General features: G+C 41.9%; 5 protein-coding genes across 5 annotated transcripts; 2 read left to right on the top strand and 3 right to left on the bottom strand. All coding sequences in view use genetic code 11, as the record gives it.

Annotated features, from left to right (window-relative positions):
• Nucleotides 1-1543: 1543 nt before the first annotated feature.
• EGR_07124 (hypothetical protein) lies at nucleotides 1544-3356 on the bottom strand (the record flags this gene model as incomplete). The annotated part of the gene is made up of 5 exons (XM_024496373.1): nucleotides 1544-1636; nucleotides 1909-2087; nucleotides 3089-3096; nucleotides 3155-3278; nucleotides 3308-3356. 5 exons carry the CDS (start codon nucleotides 3354-3356, stop codon nucleotides 1544-1546), a joined length of 453 nt encoding a protein of 150 aa, XP_024349214.1.
• A 1030-nt stretch (nucleotides 3357-4386) lies between these two features.
• EGR_07123 (Conserved oligomeric Golgi complex subunit 7) lies at nucleotides 4387-11643 on the bottom strand (the record flags this gene model as incomplete). Its single annotated transcript, XM_024496372.1, has 20 exons — nucleotides 4387-4547; nucleotides 4621-4987; nucleotides 5579-5936; nucleotides 6255-6333; nucleotides 6573-6711; nucleotides 6913-7050; nucleotides 7450-7580; nucleotides 7662-7710; nucleotides 7812-7967; nucleotides 8038-8163; nucleotides 8235-8459; nucleotides 8534-8731; nucleotides 8801-8885; nucleotides 9581-9647; nucleotides 9754-9892; nucleotides 10131-10692; nucleotides 10760-10949; nucleotides 10992-11128; nucleotides 11163-11274; nucleotides 11322-11643. 20 exons carry the CDS (start codon nucleotides 11641-11643, stop codon nucleotides 4387-4389), a joined length of 3741 nt encoding a protein of 1246 aa, XP_024349213.1.
• A 99-nt stretch (nucleotides 11644-11742) lies between these two features.
• EGR_07122 (mitochondrial ribosomal protein L53) lies at nucleotides 11743-15272 on the bottom strand (the record flags this gene model as incomplete). Its single annotated transcript, XM_024496371.1, has 6 exons — nucleotides 11743-11840; nucleotides 11880-11998; nucleotides 12026-12234; nucleotides 13795-14182; nucleotides 14845-14913; nucleotides 15256-15272. 6 exons carry the CDS (start codon nucleotides 15270-15272, stop codon nucleotides 11743-11745), a joined length of 900 nt encoding a protein of 299 aa, XP_024349212.1.
• A 1398-nt stretch (nucleotides 15273-16670) lies between these two features.
• Nucleotides 16671-19022, top strand: EGR_07121 (Islet cell autoantigen; the record flags this gene model as incomplete). The annotated part of the gene is made up of 6 exons (XM_024496370.1): nucleotides 16671-16845; nucleotides 16992-17115; nucleotides 17150-17360; nucleotides 17639-17719; nucleotides 18769-18827; nucleotides 18878-19022. 6 exons carry the CDS (start codon nucleotides 16671-16673, stop codon nucleotides 19020-19022), a joined length of 795 nt encoding a protein of 264 aa, XP_024349211.1.
• A 760-nt stretch (nucleotides 19023-19782) lies between these two features.
• Nucleotides 19783-20691, top strand: EGR_07120 (islet cell autoantigen 1; the record flags this gene model as incomplete). Its single annotated transcript, XM_024496369.1, has 2 exons — nucleotides 19783-20075; nucleotides 20415-20691. The coding sequence occupies 2 exons, from the start codon at nucleotides 19783-19785 to the stop codon at nucleotides 20689-20691; spliced, it is 570 nt and encodes a 189-aa protein (XP_024349210.1).
• Between the last annotated feature and the right edge of the window lie 2493 nt (nucleotides 20692-23184).

The following is a 23184-nucleotide window of genomic DNA, read 5'->3' as shown; positions in this document are numbered from 1 at the left end:
CTTCAAGGTCAAATAGTGAGTCAACCTTGAAATTGCTTGTATTCCGCTATGGCATGGTGCTTCTTTGTGCAGGTGACTAAAAGGCAAACGTCTGGGGCTTGACCTGCGTAATTGCTAAGTAAATGGTCACGCAATTTGATTAAAGCGTCATGGTGTTGGGGATGCTTGTGTCCTTCTGATAATATGGCAGCTGGGTTGGAATGACTGCCAGGCAATTTAGCTTCAGTAGATGTTTAAGAGATAGTTGTGTTAGTGCAATTGTTTTGATTAAAAACATATCTGATTGGGTAAGTAGTGTTTGGGATATTAAATAAATGCAAAGTGGAATCTAACATATTTTGGAACTAAACATAGCTTCCGTCTAGCTAATATGAATTCTGCAAACCACACGGAGCCTCTGAGTCGCCATGACGTCGAAAGAAGTCTCAGAAATGTGTCAGAGGTGGTATTGCTGACATGGAAAGGGGCTGAGACTACTAGCCGGGCCCGGAGAGCTCGTCACCGAGCGGAGGCCCAAGCAGTCTCTTCATCTCCCAACTATGAATAATTGGTCAAATATGTCCGACTAAGAGGGGTTAAAATTTCGTTTTTTTTGAGTGGGAAAGTATATTTAATCACAACCGGAAGTGGGAGCGTCTTGCATTACGGGCCGAGATTGACAACGCACCTTGGAGTGGTCCGCAAGTGTTCAATCGTAGCAAAAGGCACGCGGCTCGATCCATGACAGCTGTTTCGTCGGCAGATTTGTTTGTCCCAAAAATGCAGCTTGTCGGGGTCAAAGAGCGCCTCACTAATTGGCAGAATTCCCGGGTTTTTTGAGCTAGCTATTTGCAATTAACTTTGGAAATCGCAATCAACAACTTTTATCATCAAGTGTGCTTACCATCAAACACTCGTACTTGCATAATTGATGATAGCATTCGAAAGGTGATTGTTATGAATTAATTTTTTTGGCAACGATCAAAAAACTTTTCCAAAAAATAGCATACCTTGGAATAATACGTAAATCGAAAACAGGCTAAAACGAATGGCCAAAAGCAGTTATTGAGGATTTTCTAGTAATGTTATTTTCACCACTTGATTATTTGAATAGATCAAAAAACTCGCAGTAGTGTTCTTGTGGTTTATTATAAGTATGCACCTAGATTCCGCGAACCGATAGTGTTGTAAAATCGTCAAAGATTTTGCATGTGATGAGCCAAAAGTACGCACTATAAAGCTCGTTGCATACTATTTCACCCCCAAAAAATTATTAAAATTTCAGCTGCTTATCAAGATTTTCGATTTTTTAATTCGATACTTATAGAGTAATAATGATGTTAAGCCAGTGTTTCGGGATGTTTCTGACTGACAATTTTAACTCTTTAAGCCTTATAACGGTGGCAAATGCTGCTTTATTACCTACGCCTAAAAATTATGTTTTTTTTATCTCATCATGATTTAATGCAGTTTATTAGATCAAGTTTCTACCCAATCAAATACCGACTAATTCAAGATTTCCCTTACCTTTTCTTTAAAGAAGAAAACTATAGGCTTGTAAACTTCAAGTACATTTATTCAACATTGTGTGATAAAGTACAAACAAGGTAGTGAAAGCCGAGATCCAAAAATTAGGCAGTAGTATCGACGACTCTAGCTAAAGGCAAAAAGGCAAGGCAAATTAATTCGGAAGATAGGGTGGACTTCAAGGAAATTTATCGGAGAAGCACTTGCTACTCACAATTACGAATTCGTAACAGGACCGTTATCAATATAGATGGGGTGGCGGATTCCATACATTAATGCCCAGAAAAGGTAATACTAAGGTCTTCTACTAACGATTCAAAAGAGTGTCAAAAAAGCGAATGAAATGCGCCCCATACCCGCCGCCTGGCTAAGTGACCATGTGGCCAAGAGCATACTACTCACAGTGGCATAGTAGTTACATAATTCACCCTGGCAGCACTCAACACAGCGCCAATCCATGTACCACTCGCGCATACACTCACGACCAGCGCGTTTCCGTTCCGCCTCGCAGGCAGCTGCAGTGGTGCAGGACTTCCACAAGAAGTGCTTCCGGTCGCCGAAGGGCTCCCAGTAGGGAGGCACTATTAAAGGTTTGGAGATGGTGAGGATAAAGTGGTGAGAATTAGAATTCTTCACATGACAGAAATTTTCTTTAGGTAAAAATTTGACGTTAGTAAGTATATTTATCCATATTTATTTATTTAGCATGCCGGTCTTTCGGTAGAAGTCCATCTACCATCCATTTCTCTACCGAATTAAACTCTATCATTTTTATCCATTCTGTGATCCATGCTTATTGTTTATGTTCATTTATCTTGAGGTTAGGGGTCTAAATATCAATCTATCTATTCTATATCTACTTGATCGTTCATTGCATTGCGATTTTCCTTCCATAAGCTAATTAACCAGTCTACCGAACTCAAAGGAGTGTTAGGTCAGGGATCCATACGGTTGGTATCTAAACGTAATTGCAACTGGGAAAGTAAACAGTATCTAAAAGTCTTAAATAGTGAACTACCAGCCTTAAAAATCCGTTAGACAAAGTTATAAGTATTTGAATTACTTTCAAAACAATATCTATCCTTTTCCAAATTCTCGTGCAAGGGCATGTTCTTTAAAGTTATTTATTAAGTCACAAGCACTGTTGACAAATAACTCATACATCTCTTTCACCACCGAAATACTTGTACTAGGTCTAAGCATGATAGTGATTATACCATAAAGGGGAGTCAGTCGCGTTATATCAGTAGCCGAATAAATTTACCATGGAAGAATAAAAGTTAATTTGGACAAAACAGCTGATGGGTTAAAAGAAGAACAAGAGAAAACACGTGCCCAAAAAGCCAAACAAACTAAAACCTTGCACACCATGCACAAAGCTGAAAAAGCCATTAAATTGGAGTATTTGGTAGGCAAAAAGACTTCATAACGTCAAGTATGTTGAGATAATTAAGTTGAGCCACACTTTTGATTTTCAAAGCAACCGCTTTTTTTGCAAAATATAAATGTAAATTCTTAAAAATGAATTTTTACAAATCACAGCGTAATGTCAAATTGATTTCAAAGAATATAAAAAATTCACTATTCACCCTATAAGCGATTGGTAAAAAACACGTGGATAAGCAGCATAGCATACATTTGGAAAAACTTGCCAGTATATGATATGTTGATCAAGCAAGTATCTTCATCTTGCAGGCATTGCATCGAAGTTTTAACACATTTGTCTTTATTCCCTTCCTGGTTATGACAAACGTAGCATTCCATACAGGAGCCTAAAATATGGAAGGGTTACGTTGCATACCTGAATAACTAAGCAAAATTACAATTATATAGTGGGAAAGTATTCGCATTGGAAACAAAGCGTTAATTACATCCCTAAAAATGACTTGTAAAGTTGCGGTGCTGATTATAAATAATAGTTGACCAATTCAAAGAAAATCCAAAGACACACTTTAAATAAGAAATGAGGAACCTCAAGATAGAACATAAAGAAAATTATTTGTAAATAAATTTACAGCTAACTGACTGTTTTTTGTGATTTGCCATATCTCTGTGATAAGTGCACCTTCGACAATATTCATGAACTAGAAGAGGTATTTAAATACTTGACTTCTTTAAATTATGAACCATTTTGCTTTGCGTTTTACTCATCCGTACTTAATTGAAGGATCCTATAATTGTTGAAACTAAGGTCTGATTTGGGCAGCTATTGCCACACAACTCGTACATAAGTTGTGGAACGAGACTCCTCGGTCTCCGCTTCCCGATTCCTAGCGTTCCTAGACAAGCCCGATTGGCTTGCTTTGGACACCTTTATTAAAGACGACAAGATGTATAGGGAAAATACAATATTCAAGAAGGAGGGGAACCGCAGTCACTAGGTAAGGGAGAGGGCGATCCAGTTACCAGGTTCGAATTTCCTGCTTGCCTCCTCCCTGAAAGGCACATTAAAACAACATAAGTATTATATAAGTAGTACCATTTCTGTAATTTCTAGACTTGTACAAAAACTGGTTTGCGCCTTACAATTTAGATTCAAAGCACTTTAAGAAAAAAATTTAGTGAATTAGGTCCTTTACGCACATAATAGGATACTCTACAATGCCCCTGTTTGACGTTATTGTGGTGTAACTAGACTAGTCCTTTAAAAATGTCCTTTTTGGCATTCGCACCTATCAGTATTTTAAGGTGAAAATGGACAATCTTGTACGACTACACCGTCGTCGATGGACTTCACAAACGCCCTTCACGCGCGAAACCCCCATAGGGCGCACCGTCTTACATTTCGCCAAAGGGTGTACTCAAACGGCTTTATCGAGAAATTGGAATTTATTTACCACACAAAGTTAACTACAAAGAGAATGTGTTTAATGAGTCAGATCACAGCATTCGCAGATTAATCACTCCACCCACTAACCGTGGCGACCTTCCCTCTGAAACACCTTTAAATTCCTCCGGCGACGCATTTATAAGATCACGAAGAGACGCCAAATCTCCCGGACGCGGTAGGCCCAGTTCCTCTAGCAGAGCCAAAAAATAATCTAGAAAGACCAAAACGTGTCATTTTGTTGACTTTTGGCTTACTACTAGGATACAAAGTTAAATAATACTAACCCAGATCTGTCAGCAGTTGTTTCGCACCATGCGCAGTTAGCCCTGGTGACGATTTGCCATCACTATTTGGCACTTGTAGCGGTGAAGGGATCTCTAAAATAACTTTGACAAATGCTTCTGCCACCTGTCCACTTAGCAGCCAATCAAGCCATGCTGTTATGATGGAAGGCGACGAAATGGTCTCCGCACCAGAGCTTAAACGGGGCCGATTGCCAGCGGTGGCATAAACGTTACATGTGCAAGGATCGGTGAGACGAAGGCAGTGGACTAGGGCTGCACCCTGTTCCAGGCTGGTTGAATTAACGTCCTCACTAGTATCCATAAAGGGAAGGAGGTGCTCGGGAAGGTTGAAGATGTACTGTCCGAGCTAAAAAGTTCAGCAAATTTCTTTGAGAACTCAGCATTAAACTTGAATGTAGGAACCAAAAAGCCTGATTTGCGCACATCAACATCCCGAAATTCAAAATCAGTAGGCTTTAAAACCAAGGAATATGAAAGGCCTTGAGTGGGGTAGAAATGATTAAAGGCAGCATACGTAAGCATCAAAATGATAGCGTTGAGTTGCAATTTCGAAGGCTAATATACTTCTATCATACGAGTTCGAGTTCCAAACACGAAACGCAATTTCAAGGGCCCCAAACCACCCTTTTTTAGGTTAGTAGCACGCTTAAATATCGGTGATGAGGATATTTGACTGAGCATTCATATAAGTTGGACAACGATGAGTTACGCTTGGTGATTTAAAAGCACCTCAAATTTGAAATTAGTGGTACACTCGTAGGAGCGTAAACAGTTGCTAATGTGAAGCGTCAATCAACTCAAATGGTCAGTCGACGAAAAAGCCATGCTTCCTTAAATGATAATGCTAAAGTGTTTTCATATTCAAGTTTCCTAAAAAAGGAATAAAATAAATAGTAGACGGTATCTACTTATTGCCTTTTAAGTAGCAATGTCTCACCTGCGTTATGTACTCCTGAGGTAAATAGGCCAAGTCAGGTAGCTTCGCCTCACCACTAGCCGGATGCGACGCCCAAAGCGTCATTTTCGGCACCACTGCCAAAATCGCATGAACAGGTGTCATGGCAACGCGTTGTGACATGGCAACCGAGGCCTTGCAGAGATCAGCCAATCGACTGAGGAGAACACTACTTGGCGTGATAGGATTGGAGGAATCGGCTGCTGGGGCTTTGAGCAAATCAGATTGTGGCGCATGAGGCAGAAGAAAGTACCAATCGGCACAGGGCTGAGATTCACCAATCAAAGGCAAGAGGAGGGAGTGAAATGGGCAGACAGAGCTGGTACAGTCGCCGGTTTTGCTAAAATCGAGGGGCAAAAAAGGCAGATTTTTCATCCATTAGCGAATGGAATTAAGATCTCAAAAATCACAAGTGGGCCAATATTGTCCACATAGAAGCCACAAAAGCTTTCACCGGAAGGTAAACTTTAAGGTCAAGGGGGAAAAGTTTACGCGATGTACGATGAGTTGGGATCTTATTGCCAAAAAAGGAATAATTCCACACTGATTTTCTGGTAATCGTCTTTAATGTCTACAACTTCACATCTTTTATCTCCGCTTCAATTCTGATGGGGTGATTTCCGAAATGAGCCCACAGACAGAAGACAGATTCACCCACCTTTCGCTGGAGGAAAAAACCTTCCCAAGATGACCATCAAATTTCTTCACGAAGTCCCCAATTTTCATTGACAAGGCTCCTAATTTGAAACAACAAGGCAAAGATGAGGACAGACATGTAAACACAATATTTTGAGATTCTACTAAGACTGTTATGTTCTTATTCACAGATTTTACTCTGCAAAGGGAAAATATCTGCGTGCGATTGGACTCTGCTTGCTATTTTAAAAGCGGTGTTTTTGCCATTATTCAAGAATTCGTCATTTAATTAGACGCATCAAGACAGAATTATCGGATAAAAGAGGATTTGATTAGATACCAGTGGCAGAAACGAGGAGAAGTGCAGTTTTCGTTCCACACGCCTGCTTGTAGTGTATTGCTCTGTCCTGTTCAATGAGGTGGTTGGCAAAGGATTTCAACGCATTCTCCCATTTCTCCACCATTAGTTTAGTTGCATCCTAAAATGTTACTGAAGTTATTTAAGTAGAATCAATTTTGCAGTATAGTTAATAGAATAAAATGTTAAAACATTAATGTCAACGCTGCCTACCCATAAAAAAAGTCATTCACGCCAGTTACGAAAAGCAGAAACAACGCTTGCAAAAAGCTAAAGCAAAAGCAAAAAAATTGCCAAAAATCATTGATCTAAACTTCCGTACGTGAACTGCGTCTAACAGACTTGCAAGTGCGATTCCTTTTGTCAGCGAAACAGCACAAGTCAAGAGATCAGCAAGGCATTCAGACAGTCGGTCAGAGGTCGTTTGAAGATCATCTAGGATGATTGACTCATTTGTGTACTATAATCAGAGAAAAGGGCTCCCTTACTTGGTAGAACAATGATTCAAGCGGGTGCCAGATAAGGACGCAGAGGACACTCAGGTGAGGATAACTAGACAAAAAGGTTTCTTTAAAAAGCACCATTTCGACATGGGACGGGTAGACTCCAGTTGTAGGTTGCATCTATGTAGGATGCAGCAATCAGGATTAGGTAGACTACGAATGAAAGTCAAGGATTACGTTACTTAAGAAACTTGTGAGTAGAATTGAGCGTAGTAGGAGGAATTGAACCAAAAAATCAGACATGATTCAACTCAAGTTGGTCACCGGTGACCGCCTGATTTAAATGTAGACCATTAGGAATGCACAGGCGGATTTGCAGTTTCCGAATGAGATAAGAGACGCAAAAAGGAAATTACTGTTGGCTTGATGATATGGCATATTTCCTGCAAGTTTTCACTCGCGTAGCTTTTGAAGATTTCACTGATAGCCGAAAAAGGCAGGCACAATTTTCGAACAACGTCGAAGCAGAGCTCTAGTTTGGCATCGTCTAAAAAGTTGAGGGAGCGACACGACGTGGAAGCACCCAAAGAGCAAGAAGTTAACATTTACACTTGAAAGAGTCACTAACCATTAGGCTTCAAAAGATGACAAAGCTGATCAGCGAAATTTTCAGAAACCTAAAGAGTCAAAGAGAAAGTGCTAGTGCAATCAGGCGTGAACAGGAAAGAAAACCAGTTTCTTGCCAAGATATTATTCCAGATATCTTCAAGTTAAATACCTTCAACATTTCAGCACATCGATGAAGACGACTCGTTGGAGAGTCGCACTCCTCAAAGAGGGATTGTGTAATTTGTGCAGATGCAGTTTCCAAGGCGTTGGTCAAAGCCCGTAGCAGTGGCACCTGGGATTCGTCTGCGAATAATTTAAGCTCCAACTAGAAAGATAAACCCGGATACAACGTCCTCTTATAAAGAATTAAGTAATGATGAACTTATTCTACGAACTTGATCGGTGAGAAAAGTGATGACATCACAAAAGTAGCGATGGACTCGACCAACGCTTTGATCCAAGAATGGGATTTCTTCCATTGTGGTACAGTTTGAGTTGTCCCAATTTTCCTTCATGCGGTTCTAGGAAGAACCAAGTCCTTGAATAGAACACGAGAGGATAAATTCACTAGGTAGGCGAGCAAAAAACGTACCACCAGCCAAGTGACGTAATACCGTACAGCAACAGAGGATCTATTTAATCCACTAAAAATTGCTATCATGTGCTGCAATTGTTCAGGCAATCGGGAGTCAGTGGACTGCGTGATCGCATCCAGAAGTTCCATGAACTGCGGCGCAACCAGGGTCTCCAATCGATCTTTGGTGGCATTCAGGAGGGCCTTTCGGTCGGCGTAGTCCGGCATCTGCTCCAAGTAGACCTACGGTGGGGAGAAAAAACCCATTTACTTCTCCCATTTGAGTAGAAAACTTCTTGGGCAACTTTTCAACCAACCAGGCTCTGATCCATATCGAGAATGAGTTGGTACAATTGATCTACATTCGCATCACCTTCCATAAGGGCTTGTCTTGAATTCACCAACATTGACCACCTATTGGCCTCACGCAATGCATCGGCTGCTTTCTTGGCTCGTTGACGTTCGCAATCGAGTCGTTCCAACTCACGAATTACGCCGCTGTCATCTAAGTGCATCTGTCAGTAGAAAATACAACTTAATGCGCTTCAGTAGGAAGTGCCAAGTAATTAGCGAAATTAACACACATTTCGGAAGTCCTTTTCAACACTGTCCATATGATCTCTGAGAAGAATGGCCTGTTGATTGACAGATTCTATATTGCGAAGGATCCTACCGAGGAGAATGAGAGAAAATTAAGAAAAAAAGTGTGCAAACCCATCAAAAGCAGCATCATTCTGACTACTCATGATACTTCGGATAGGAATGCCTACACGAATCGTCAATGGATGGGGGGATTGAGAAGCACCACGCCCTTTTAGCAGGCACTTTAAATCCAGTCTGAACCATACAAGTGAGGGCATGCAATCCGCTTGCCATGTGAAAGACAGATTAAAGCGGTGGTGCTGGTAATGGATGGGGTGGATGATGACCTGGAACAGCTGTGCATTGGAAGAACGAAAGTAGCACAGTGAGGATTGCATGAGGCTTGGAGTACGCCACTGGGTTCGATCAACTAAACTAGATTGTGAGAAAACGAGGGACGGGTTTGTTGATGAATGAACGAAAGAAGAGGTTTGTGTAGAAGGATGAATAGGAAAGAACTAAGTAAATAAGTGCATCTGATATAATACGGATAGTCAAAAACATGAACTGAAACCGAATAAGGTGCGCACTGAATCAGGATGGAAAGATAGATGCAGGGGGTGCAGAATCCAGGGTGAACAAGTGGATTTTTGGGTGAGAGACAAATAGACAAGGGAATAGAGTGGGACACTCACGTTACTAAGTCATTCGGACAAAAAAAGTAGATTCAGATAAACTTTTAAATAAGCCAGCGAATTTAACAACGGAAACACACGCGTTACTTAAAATTCACCTTGGAATAGCTTGAGCCACTTCGCGGAAAGTATTCTCCACTTCTTGATTTGCCGTCTAAAAGCAAACAAAACTTTTATGTCAGACGCAATTATTTGCCACGAAGCATTCTCAGGAACATCCAACAAGTAGGGGAGGAATAAGTGAGGAGATAAATACCAACATGCCTCTAACATCCTCTGCACAGTGAGGAGGAGTGACGATATTGCCGCCTCTGCATTTGCATCATTTGCAACCGACTGCAAGGTCCGATTTATCCACGACTTGTGGTCAAAATCGTCCGTCAAAAAATCACGAGTTTCCTGTCAAAGCAGGAAAAATCCTTTTTAGCTGGAACTTATTAAGGGGTAAAACACTTTGCAGAAAAGGGGGAAGCCGCCAAAATACAGGATTTATTTACAAAGGAAAGATAAACTGGTTTCACTTAGTTGCCGGTGGTGGTAGAACAAATTCCGCACTGATAGGGTTGGGGGAATGCGGACCTTGAAGGCTGACAGACAACCTCTCAAGCGATTTTCTCGCAATCGACCCTCTAATTACTTGATCCGGCAGACCATCAATCGGGCGCTTTAAAAGGATCAGAGACTGTCCATACGATCCGGAATCCTCTGTTGAAAATGACCACTTACTTCCATCAAGTTCACAGCGCAGGTACATCAACAGCCCATTCACTTTTGCAGCTGTGCTAAAGGCAAGTAAGATGTCCTTTTCCTCAAACAGAAAACTAGCCGTTTTCTGGATATCCACAGTGACAACCATTTGGATATTAGTCACAGGTGTTAGCAAATCGCAACTCCAATCATAGGAGTAGACATTTCTATAAGCAGCGTCAGTGAGGGGGGCTGTGTTCAAGTCCTCAAAAGTACACGACGGAACAAGGCATTTAACAACCTCTTGCTTCACATTAACTCCGACGATATCAAGATACAAAGTTCGAGGATAAACCACGTCGATTTTTGATTGGATAAGAGAGGTGATTCCTGATTGGTCGGAGTTGAGAAGAAATGCACCCAACCAATCCCAAAACAAAACATCAATTCGATCCACTGGAAGTGAGGAGAGGCTAGGCACCACTTCAAGCTTCTCCTCACAGTTGTTGGACCTACAGAGCAACAAATATCTTATTTGGAAGGCATTGGTGTGGAGCACTTTAAAGGCTAGAAACGCACTTAGCGAGAGCTTTAGCAGATTCAACAAACGGTGATACCGGGAGAAAAACACGCTTGGCACCGGCTTTAGCCGCAAAAACCGATATCACCCCAGCATCTTCAAAGAGATTCAGGACGACTTTACCTAGAATGCGGTCCCCATGGTTTTGCTTTATGAAATCTCGGAAAGTTTTCAGCACCAATTTGTCAACTATTAATGAAAGGAAATCAAGTACCCAAAATGTTAGCTTACGAAAGAAACGGATGGGTCTCAAAGCAACACAGAAAAGGCGTTTATTCAGACCATAGCCCATATGAACGTGGTTTGATTCGGGAAGGGATTGAGAGTACTCCAAATTAGGACGTTTCATAAGTTCTCCAATCAATTGTCTATTTTTTAGAGTTGAGTCATTACAACACATACTTGCATTTTGAAAGCTGAAAAAGAAGATCTTCATTCCTTTGTTGTAGATCATCAACAGTCCGTTGACCATCGTCTGATGTGTCATCCGAACCGCTGATAAAAGATTCCACATCTACAAAGAAGCCGAATATTCTCTTTCAGACATAGATTCAGACATACCTATCATCAATACTGGGTCGTCTTGAATGAAAGGTTGCAGGTATGGCTGTCGGTCTTCTTCACTTAAAGAAAGGAAATCATTCCATTGGGAAGGTCCATTTTTACGAGACCAATTGACGAAGGCAATCCACGTGTACTGGTTAGTAAAGAGTTTCTTCTCATTTTGTAGCTTCCAGTGGTGGATATCTTCCAGGTGTTGAAAAAATTCCGAGATTTTTGTTGTCTCGTGCTTGCACAAAAGGCAGCGGTAATATTCAACGACACCTTCATCCATTTCAATTTCACTTCCACTACTTCCGCTCGCTGACTCACAGACCTCCATCTACAGACAAACGAGGCAGTAAGATAACTGTCTCGCAAAAATACTTTGGTAAAAGTGAAGAAAGATGACAAAAATCATTTATTTAAAGTAATGAAATAATTAGGTTTGTAGGTTTCGTGAGCACTCAATCATTATGAACTCCAAAACCTCACGATCCGTAAGATTCGCTGTTTTAATTACCAAAACAGAGCCGTTGCCTGCAAATGATGTCCAGTCAAGAGAATAAACTAGCTTACTGAAAGTGACCTGGATTTGAGGCTGTGATTTGTCACTTAGTACATTGACTTTCAAAGTGCAATTGTCATTAGAACTGCGCCACCGAGGCCTATATAGGAGGGCGCAGACTTGTCTTAAACTTAGGAAAGTGAAATAGTAGGCTTACCGGATCGAATATGTATGCGAGAAAAACGGGCTAAACGAGAACTCAATGCTTTTAACAGGCTTTAAATTTATCTGTTCCAATAGGGAACGGTTGATGGTGAGATCATTAAGTGCAAGAGGAGAGCGAAAATACTTGATAATCGGCAGCAGTTTGCGTGCTTTTTGAATCCCAACCATCACGTCTTTTGCCCTAGCATATATACACACTAACTGGGAATAACCGCGTTAGTGCCGAGGCTTTTCTGTGACAAAAAAAGGCCTACTAAATATTCAGACTTCAATCACAAATAATTTTAACTAAAACTGGCATTTCTCTAAAAACTTAATTTTTTTAATGTAAAGCGTTAATTTTGCATTTTAGGAGTTAGTTCTTTTACGTGCAGATTCAGTTTAGTACTTTTAAGTAAGTTTTGCTTCTAAATTTTAGATTTTTTATACCCATTAGGACCTTGATGATGTTAAGCCTCTTTTTTTCTACTTTCTCCTCTCAACCTAGTCTGCTGGACTGTAATACAATATTTTCTTATCGGTAAAGAGTTGGGAAAGCCCCAAGTTTTTATATTGGTATGGTCGCACCACAGTTGAGGGAGAAATCACCTAGATGTCCTTCCTCTCTTCCTGAATCTCATAACAATAGGTGAGAACTGTTGCTAGACAAGCAGAATAGTCAAAAGGAGGGTTCACCTAGGTTTTTAGTGTAATGCAAAGAGCCCCCACATATATGCGTCGGGCTTGGTCCACCGTATTTATAGTTGCAGCACGGTTTGGTAGCCAACTTTTTGCGCTTTTATAATGCTAATTTTTTTGACTTGCTACGAAAACTGATATTCATCCCGCAAAGTTTTCTACGATAATGTGTAGGCAAGCTCTGTCAATACACGACAATTATCAATTCCACGGCTCTATTTGGAGGTGGCTAAGGAAAATCGGGGCATAAATATCTCTAGAATGGGCGAGGCAACTTTATTATCTCTATTTATAGAAAGGATAATACGACGCCACATAAGTAGAAAAAAGTAGCAAATAGTGCATGCTGTCAGCGGTGATGATGAACGCCGATGACTCCAAGCGCAGCGTTCAGCCTCGGCGGCCTTTTTCATGGCCATTAAATCTATGTACTTCCAAAGCAACATTGAACCTGATGACGTAAAATTGCGCAGAACTAATCATTATGAGGGGTCGGTAAACACAGGTGACCACGGATTTCTCTACCAGAGCACCCAGCTGGCTGAACCGCGGCAAAAGCATCTCAGAAGTCGGTAGCTTGACACCGATGATTTAGCAAGGGAGGCTGCCCCAAGTCGGCTCAGCCGCTCCCACAGGCACCATGATGTACTACTCGGTAAGTCCACCTACGGTTCGACCTCAATTTCCTCCCCAACAGACGTTGACGCCACGGAATTCCCGACCTTACCCCAACCACTCAGTAACAAACCAGACACAGACGGTGTCAAGCCTGCACCAGCTACTGAACAAAACACTACCCTGTAAGGCATTTCTGCATAAATCCCTCTCCCGCCACAAAAACAACGCATACCGAGGCATTACTTTATAAAAATTTACCTACTCAAAATTACACTATATGCATCGTGGTACGGAAATGGAAGAGCTTCAAGAAGGAAGAAGTTAACAGGTAGCAAGACAATAAAGTCAACCAAGGGGACGCTACAGCACTTTCCTCTCATTCGGCTTTATCTCGTTCGTCAGCCGTCTCTTCCTAGCTTCTACTCTTGCTTCAGTAGCAAACGTAAACGACATCGACCTCGTCACCGGCCTCGGAACTGCTGATGGTGTCACCAATCGGTACTTCCGCACCGGTGCCGCTCGCACTACTCGCGCTTTCCTCTCCTCCACTAGCCGCTTGGCTTCTTCCTTCGCTTTCTCTTTCTCAATCGCCTCAAGTTGACGCTGAGCAGAGGCTCTTCGAGCTTCAACATGAGCGTCAAAACTGGCTCGTCGTGCTGCCCGGTGACGCGTCTTCAAGAGTGGGGAGTGAGGGGAAGTGAGGGTTGAGGGACGCGGTTCTGGAAGGACAGGAGCACTGGGGAGGGGCATCGGCTGCGCGCGAAACGAGTTGGCAAGACGACGAGACTCCTCAAAGGCGGCAGATTCACGCTGAAGACGGGATTGGTAGAGATTCACATCTTTGGAGACGAAGCTGAAAGGTTGGGGTGTGGTTACATTGGCCTAAAGTAGAACAGAAGAAACAAAGATGTATTTGGTATTTACAGTGTATATACAACGGTTAACAGAAACAGAATCAGATAATGAGTCTTAAACACAGATGGATCACGCCTAGTCTTCGCGCTACTATACTTGCCTTATTGTCCTATCTCAGGAAAAGATGAGTAGTTTAAACACATTTGCTGATGCGATTAATGTTGCTATGGCGATGATGAATGCAACTTAGACGTGCTTTTTACCAAAATCATGTGGAAAACGCACCGAGACGATGATTGAATATGGTCACAACACTTGAGAGAAGAAGACTCTGTGATATGCCAAGGTTTTGATTACGCGACATTAGGATCACTGTGCTTCCAATGACCCAAACATTTGCCAGTACCATCGTAACATTAATAACTGCAGCACATCCCTTACAATACTTTTAGGAAAAACAGGAGACTCAGATTTATGATAACACGCCATACCTCATCTGACAAATGGACCAAATACAGGCAGGAAAGACTGTTAAAACTTTAAGAGAAGCTGAAATCACTGAGGAAAAGAGTTAAAGGTACAAGTAAAAAAACGGTCATTGTAGATCACCAATTATTTTGAGTTGAGTCAGAATCAGTCGCATCAAAAAGTAGAACTTACTTTATGAGAGCCACCGAAACGTAAACCACCGTGAAGTCGCAGGTCTTTTTTACGTGAAGTTGACATACACTAAATTAAAAAAGTAAGTGAATCAAAAATTATAACGTCCATAAAATGAGAACCTCATAGTGGCAAAAATACACAGCAACACTAGTAGGGGACGAATAAATCAAATACGGGTTATCATGGTGCTAACATTGGTGAAATGTAAGAGTCTTCTACTGTTTAGACCCAGAAATCCAAAAAAACAGGCATGGAAACATCAAGTGAATGTAGCAATGCAAAGACCTTAAACGTGACATACAACACACCAACTCCAGGCGCGGTTGAAAAATGTTGCTTCTCAGAAATTAGACAAGATGCATGTAATCAAACAAACCTAGAAAACTTAGAAAGAAACGGATTACTTACCTGTGATGACTGTTCATCTTTTTTACAGATTAAAAGTGCATAAAGATGACTGTAGTACTGCTCAGGGTCTTTATTTTGGATAATCCCTCTAAAACTTTACTGTAACGAGTACGAAGAAAAAAGTCAAAGCTGCCCTTTGCCATTACCAAAGGATGAACATTGTCGTGTCACAGCAGCCTCTTTCCAAGACTAACAAGTAATAAACCAACGAAAACATTGCATAGAACACCCCATTTTGAGCGTCGCCTTCAACGCTACCCATGGTCAACGTTTCGCCTCAGACATCAAAACGCATTTGATACTGTAAGGTTAGAACAGAAAACCTGGCATCGCAGCTGCGAAATTTATTTGCAATTGAGTAGTTACTTCACTGTAACGTTACTGATTCCCCATGACAATTTTACTAGTTCCGGGATTTCTTCCGATTTTGGAACTGAATTTGAAGATCGGAACTTGTGCAGGCCATCATTCATGTCCATAGCTAGATGTTGGAACATTGGCCTAAAAAGCAAACTTATTTAAGAAAAGGCGTAATTTAGGCCAGGTCCGTGGAGGAAAGTCTCCGCGTCTGTTCCCACTGCCTAATTGTTATCACTTTAGAGGTGCACAGTCACGTCTACCTAAGCTCTGTCTAGCTAGCAGCGAATTAAACGAGATACCACGAGTTCATTTTACTTGCATCATTACGCGGATAGGGTAGGAGAAATCTGTTACCAGACTTTTTCAGATGGTTCACAGCCATTGCCATTGCAATTGTTAATGGCTTTTCTACAATATGGGACTAAGATGGCTGCTATAGGCTGCCATTTATTTCAGTCCTCCTGCTTATGGTCGTCACCTATTCTTCTCTCTGTAGCATATGTACTTCTTCCGCCTTGCTAACTTTTTACCCGGCAGAAGAAATCAGGACGTACGTCCTTTAAGATAGGGTTTGTCTTTCGCTGCCGCTAATGCAGCACTTTGAGACTTCACTGAAAACTAAAATGCAGATATTACTCAGGCGGAACATATACATCCATCGTAGGAAGTGTTAGGGGATGCACTCATGGCCAGGAGGCCAGCCTACCCGGTGAGGTTAAATGCTCAAGACACAAAGTGACCCTTTGATAAAACTAATAGCTAGATGAACAACTGACGTACTACATGATGGTTTAAATATTTATGCATTGGTGATTGCTTAACGTATTTTATCATAACAAAATCGCATTGCCAGTGGCAATTTCAAAAAAAGTAACAAAGAAGCTTTTAAGCTAAACTAATTGATTTTTGGGCAGCTTTTCAACCCAGCGTTTATAAGACTTGCCTGTTGGCAAAATGGCATTGACCAAATACGAAGATGATATGTTTGATTTGTTGGCGTGCACATAGGCTTTGCGTGATTGGCATCGTGTACATAAACGTCATCATCAGTCGAGATGTACCACACTTCTTCTGGTGATCGCTATCGAGAATACATTGATGATTCCACCTCACACAAGTTGAAAAGTGCCTACTGGTCGACCAAACAGGCGGTTATTCGCAAGCTTGGTAAGGAAGAAGATCGACACATCATAGCCTCAGATGCCGAGTTGGACGCTAAGCTTGAAGTAGGTTTTATCTACATACTGTGCTTATTCTTTTCAGCTTTTTAAGTCTGTTCAGAGGACTTGTCAGGATCTGAGCAATTGCATTGAGACCTACCTGCGTTGTATTTTCGGTAAACCAGTCTGCAAAATTTTTATATTCGAAAATTTAAGTTCTTTCCCAAGTTGAAAATGATACCGGTCGTTTTCTGAACGCTCGCAGTTCTGAAGACAAAACACGAGCAGGGAAAATGCTTTCTGCTGTTGGTAAAGCCCTAACCCACTCAGCCCAGCAGAGGTGAGAGCTCCTACCTCACGTTAACTACTTTTAGACTTATTCTTCAAAATCCTTTGAGTCGCCTCGAACAGGAAGTCCAAACGTTCCGTGCTCGCGCCATTGGAGATACTGCTAGTACAATTGCGAGGATGGAATCGGCTCGAACGGATTATCGCGGAGCATTGATGTGGATGAAGAATGTCAGCGAGGAGTTGGACCCGGATATGTACAAAAAACTGGACAAATTTCGACGTGTTCAGATGCAGGTTAAGAAGTCGAAAGCCGTATTTGACCGACTTAAGCTAACTTGCATGCAGAAAGTGGATTTGCTGGCCGCCAGTCGGTGCAATATGCTAAGCCATGTGCTGGCTGCCTACCAGGATACTCTGCTTCAGTTCTGGGAACGCACAGCTCGGTTTGTTATCACTAGTTAATTAAGTCATGTTGATATTGGCGGGTGTCATCATTATTTCCTCCTCGGTTTTACTTTGATCTTTCAGAAAGTGACGTGATTTTGCAAGTCAAGTCAGTCACTAATTTTTAGGCCCATAAAAGACTAGAACGAATTCCTCTGAGTAAAAACTGCATTCAACATTCAATTAATGTTCGAGAAGCTTTGATACAGGTAGATTATCAGTGCGGCTATTGCATCTGAGGGCAGCGTGTTTTAGCAACTTTTCAAATAAATGATTATGCGTACAATCCTTGCAGTAAGATTAGGTAGATTTTACCTTGATTATGTTCGTGTAGTTAGGCCTCCCATGGGTTTGATTATGGGCTGGGAGCTGCCGTGGGGAGACTCGTCACTGTCGATCTGTGTGTTCCAGTACTGTACCGATTTTGAAGTTTGCACAAATGTCAGCAGATTTGTGTTTCTTGTTTTACAGGGAACTTTATCCATTACAACGCTGCATAAGTGCATCACAACTGCTTTCGAGTAGCTACCTGGTGATCATCATTAGTGGGACAGCCTCACCACTTACTACTGTGTGAAATGCCGCTAAGATGGGGTCTCTTTTCCCGCGCATAAAATTGAGGGTTTTGAGATGATTTATCTCGGGAACTATAGGAATCTGTTTTTTGCTTGTAAATTACCGCTGCACTTTCTCACTTCCCTTGTTTTTTGGTTTGCAATAGGTGCTAGGAGAACGTGGAACCCTCCTTTTTCTCATTGCCTCGCTCTGCTGTGACTTATTTGGCTATGCCAAGTAGTTTTGGGCCTCTTTGGTTACGATTTACTACAACTCCTAGATCCTCAAAAGTTGTTCCAGTGCAGATGATTTCGTTAGCAGGACGCTAATGGTAGATTTTGAGGCAAATGGGGTTGATAGCATTAAATTACTAGCATTTTCAAAACTGTTTGCGTTGTAAGTTCTTCCAGCCGGTTGTACTGTTTGATCAAGGTCCAGTGATACTGGCTTTTACCATTTCAATCAGTTGTCTGACCGAGCTATTGTTGCTTCTTGATTTTAAAGACCTCGTGAATTATTATGCAATTCTACTGGCATCTCCAATCTATACATCTGTGCTAGTTGCCTACTTATTTCCTCCCTTGCTGGTAGTAGAGCTGTAAACTGCACCCTTCGACTTTCTATTTGGTTAACGGTTTTTTGAGATCTGCAATTCTCAAAATGTGTTCCAGACCCGATTTTTTTTCATTGTTCTTGTTATTAGAGTACACGTAGCGTCCTTGTTTTTGCCATTATGTCTTGGAAATTTTCAAAATCTGCGCCGTAAATTGCTAGCCTTTCTTGTGCCTAATTTTCTTCTTTTTTCTTTCAAGCCCCGTCAATTCACTCAGAAGTGTAGTCATTTGCATATTCACATCGTTCCTTTTACTTACTCCTTTGTGTTATTTCTTTTCTGCATTATTTTGTTATCTCCAGTCATCTTTTCTCCTGTTGACTAATTTCGAAGTTTGGTTGTGATTTTGCTGCAATTCGTCTTCCTCAATTGTGAATGCTTAAACATTGCTGCAGAGCAACCAGCTACGTTCGTGAGTTTCGTTGTAACAAATCAAGTGATGGCAGAGCTTTTCCTCTTGGTTGGAATAATTACTACTGCAGTCTCCTATTTCTTCCGTACCTCATTTTCAGACAACGTTTTGTCTATAGAATAGCAAAAAATCTGGGCCTATCTATTCCTATTTTTGAACTGTCCATTTTGCTTCACATGTGGTTACCTATTGCCAAGGAAAGGGAAGAGCATGAACCTATTCGAAGAAAAAGGCGGTTTCGCTCTCATATTGAAGTGTAGAGCTTGTTTTATGCATGAAATGCGAGGTTATACGTTGTATTGTGTTGTCTTGCAGAAATGAGACCTTCTCCCAACTGGTGGCTAGTTCTGACTAGATCTGTAGAAGGTTTACATCTATTTGAGTTGTGCCATTGTTGAATGGATAGTCCTCAGCCACAATTTTTGACATTTAACCACACACACAGGCAAAGCATGCGGCCTTCTTGTGAAAGATTGCGCGGCTCTTAGCAGTGTGGGGTTGGGTTAGGAATAACGGTGATGTCTGTCAACTTATCGTTGGACTAAGAGCCATTCTTTGTCATGAAGCAGTAAGTCGACAGGGCGTCCCTCCCCGACGTCGTGTTTTTTAACTTCCTATAACGAGGTCAAGAACACCACATTGGTGGCCTTTCGCGCTTCTTGTCACCTCTTTATGCATGATATGCGGAGCTTATGTATGTGGCTTCTAGACCCTTCCCCGTTAACATATGCAGACGAGTTTTTTTCCTAGGCTCAAGAAAGTTGGAATGTGTTATTAACCGCGTTCGATTCAGTAATTTTACAGGTTTATTTGGCTGTCGAGCAAGTCACAGATTAATTACTGTTTTGTCTTGTAGCACCATGACAACCGTGTCAAATAGTTTCAAGGGCTATCAATACTACGAATTCGCTCTGCTTAAAGATTTGACCCCAGAAAGTCGCAAATTGGCCGAACAGACCTCCCAGAGTTTTGACGCCAATGAAGAGTAAGTTGGTGGAAAGTAAATCTTTATGCCTTTTGTTCATTTTTATCCCTCGACTGATATTACCCTTCCTATGGTCGAATTCTTGCCCAATTTCTTATTGGTCAGTGTCCCACTGCCCTTTTAGTCGCTTCGATGACGTGGCCAATGTCACTGAGGGCTCGCTAATTGAGGCGGCTAAAGAGGTGACGGAAAGTGAACAGGGAGGTGACGAGCATAATGATGCTAGAAGGTAGCATATGAATGGACTGGCCGACGCTAACACCTTGTTTACCAACTCGTCCACAGTAATTTGCCATCTGCCAAATTGGTAGATCATTCGTTTATTTTCTTCGCTTTTAGTTCACCAGCGGGGGTGGCAGCCGGACAGCCAGAAAACCTGTTGCCGGAAGAGGAAATTGATAAACAGTTGGACAATTTATTTTCCACGGGTGATGCCGGCCCTGTTGACGGCGGCAGCAGTGACAAGAGTCTTGATGATCTATTTTCTGCGTCGACGTCGGAGGACAAGGAGATGGACGTATTCCAGCCCTTTGAAAAAGCTCCGAATGCAGAAGGTGGAGTTAATGAGGACATTGATATTACCAGCGAAGGATTCGATTTCGTTGATGACCTTTGATAGCTCTGTAGCAAAGGCAGAGTAAGACTGGCGGGTTTATGTTTATTAGCTAAAAGTCAGGTCCATTTGACGGCCTGAGTTTTCTTCAGTAGACATAGGAATTCGGTCAAGATTTATCGGAGTAATGAGTCCACTTCTGAGGTGATCTTTCTTTTCGATGACTGAAAATTAACACAGTTATTTCCAGGGTACTGACTGACTCGTGATCTTCTCTACAAGAATTGACTTCTCGTCCTACCACACCACTATTCCTCAGTGTTTGAGAGGATTTGTTCGATCTTCGTGGAAGTTGTTTGTCTTTTTCAGTTTCCAGGTCCCGTGAATAGAAATTTCCTTAATTTCCTCCACCAAGGATAGGTTCTTTGAAGGAGGCAGATACCTTGTATCCGAGGATGGAATAGGATCATTTTGTTGAGAAAGTGGTGGATACTTTGTTTGAAGCGGTTCCGACTTGGTGAGAGGGAAATGACCTCCATTATTTCTTTTATATCTTCCAACATTTCCATGACGTAGAAAATCCAGTGACTTCAAAGTGTCACCTTCAAGGTCACTGATTTCCACCTTCTTCCAACAGCTTCCAAACCATCGGAAGACGCTGACTTTCTCAAGGACATTTTCTCTTTGGGCGCACACACACCCAACTTCTTTGATGAACCGACTTCGCCACAACGAACATCTGCAGTTGGCAGTGGTAGCGGTGGTAAGACCTCTCTTTTTGATCAAAAATGTCTTCTCTTGACCACATCGGATTGTTGTTAACTGTTGGAATTGGGGCAGATATTGTTAATCATTTTAAACTGTTGAAAGATGTTACTTGAAGTGCCTTAAAGTTCCTTGTGCAAGCTCGTTGATCCATGCGATGATTTGGAAGTATAATTTTCTTTGGAAATGCTCTAGCAACATTTTTTCGATAATCTGAAATCTATTTTGAAAGCCTTTATGAAATCCTTCTCAACTGGAAGGAATCGGCGAATACATTTCGAAGGCATTCCTCCATAGTACAATATTTCTAACACATCGGCTAGCCATAACCTCAAACTCTTCCGCAGTACTGAAGGATGCTCTGACATCTCTTGTGCTTACCTCATCCCCCACCCCCCAATTACATCCATTTTAGATTTCCTTTTCCGGGTGAATTGGGACAACCACCTCTCCGATGTATTTTCTTCTGCTCGTACTGAAGGTTCGTCACAATTACAGCCAATGGAAATGGTGAGTGCTCAACGATTTTGTGAGCTATCAGTTACCCCTCCTCCCCGTTATCTCTGGCTCAATCCTTTCCAGCAAAAGTGTTTCTGCGTTTCTTTTGTTGTCATTCGCCTTAAATGGTTTTTTTGTGTTCCCTCTATCTGTCAGCCTCATGATATGGGAGGATTGCAGGCGCCTTCACAGCAGAAATCGCAGCCATCAGCATCGGCAAAACCAACAAGCACTCCCAAAAAACCCGAATCAGTAAGCTACAAATTCCTCTGCTTCCCCAAACGCCTCTTCAGTAGTGGTGCTAGTCTTCCGGCCAATGGGAAACTAACCCTTTGAAGGCCGACTTTTGATTGGCTTGACTTAAGGTCATTTGGGGGTTTGATGGCTACTGGTACTTTGTTCCAAGGGCTTAAGCAGTTCCTTTTTAAATGACATGGGATAGCATGATCGCGGCATTGAGAATAAGGTCATTGTCAAAAACCCCTCATGTTTCCGCACGAATGTCACCATTCGCTGCCGATGCCTTTTCTCCATTATCACCATCCAATATCTTTGGTTATATGCCACCAATTTGGCGTCATAGTTACCTCCGAAGGTGATGCAAGTGTCTAGAACTAACTCTGAGTGATGAATTTCATGCTAAATCAATCAAATGCTTTTTAGTTCCATTCTCACCGCACCACACTGCTCCTCTGCATTGCAGGGCGACATTGAGGCGTGGATGAAGTTCTTTGCCGATCTCACGCCCTTGGGCAATCCGGATCAGCAGAGCACTAAAAAAGGTCACGTGCTGGATGCCTAGATCGTGCTTTAGAGCTGCCACTTACGTAATCCCACCAAACCCAGCCAACAAATGAGCCAATCATCTGTGATATGTGCTGTGGACTCTGCATTCCTTCTTATCCCCTCCCCCTTTTGGCTTTTTGAATGTAATATTTCGTTCTTTTGTTTGCTGGTTTCTCTTCCTCCTCTCCATACTTACGTACTTTATTTAATCGTGGTTATTATACTTGGTACGCGGGATCTCGTAAATTGTGTCCCTTTCTTAACTTTTTTTAAAATACCTAATTGCCCTCTGAAATCAGGCTCAGGCGCGGCTCTGAGAAGGGAGGTCTCGCATTAATTAATTGCCACTTATAGCTGACCGGTAAGGCAGGACATCGCCTCTCACTCTGCTGGCGTCTACAGCTCCAATGCCACATTGATGACCGTGCAGCGGTGTGCCGGAGGAGGCCTTTTTGCCCAGTGCTGCTACTTTAAGGAAGGTCTCGCGCCTGAGTTACTTGTCAGTTC

The sequence above is a fragment of the Echinococcus granulosus genome, assembly GCF_000524195.1.
Source record: "Echinococcus granulosus chromosome Unknown EG_S00070, whole genome shotgun sequence".
NCBI lineage: Eukaryota > Metazoa > Platyhelminthes > Cestoda > Cyclophyllidea > Taeniidae > Echinococcus > Echinococcus granulosus.
Note: the sequence above shows the minus strand (reverse complement) of the source record. Positions and strands in the feature narration are given on the sequence as shown.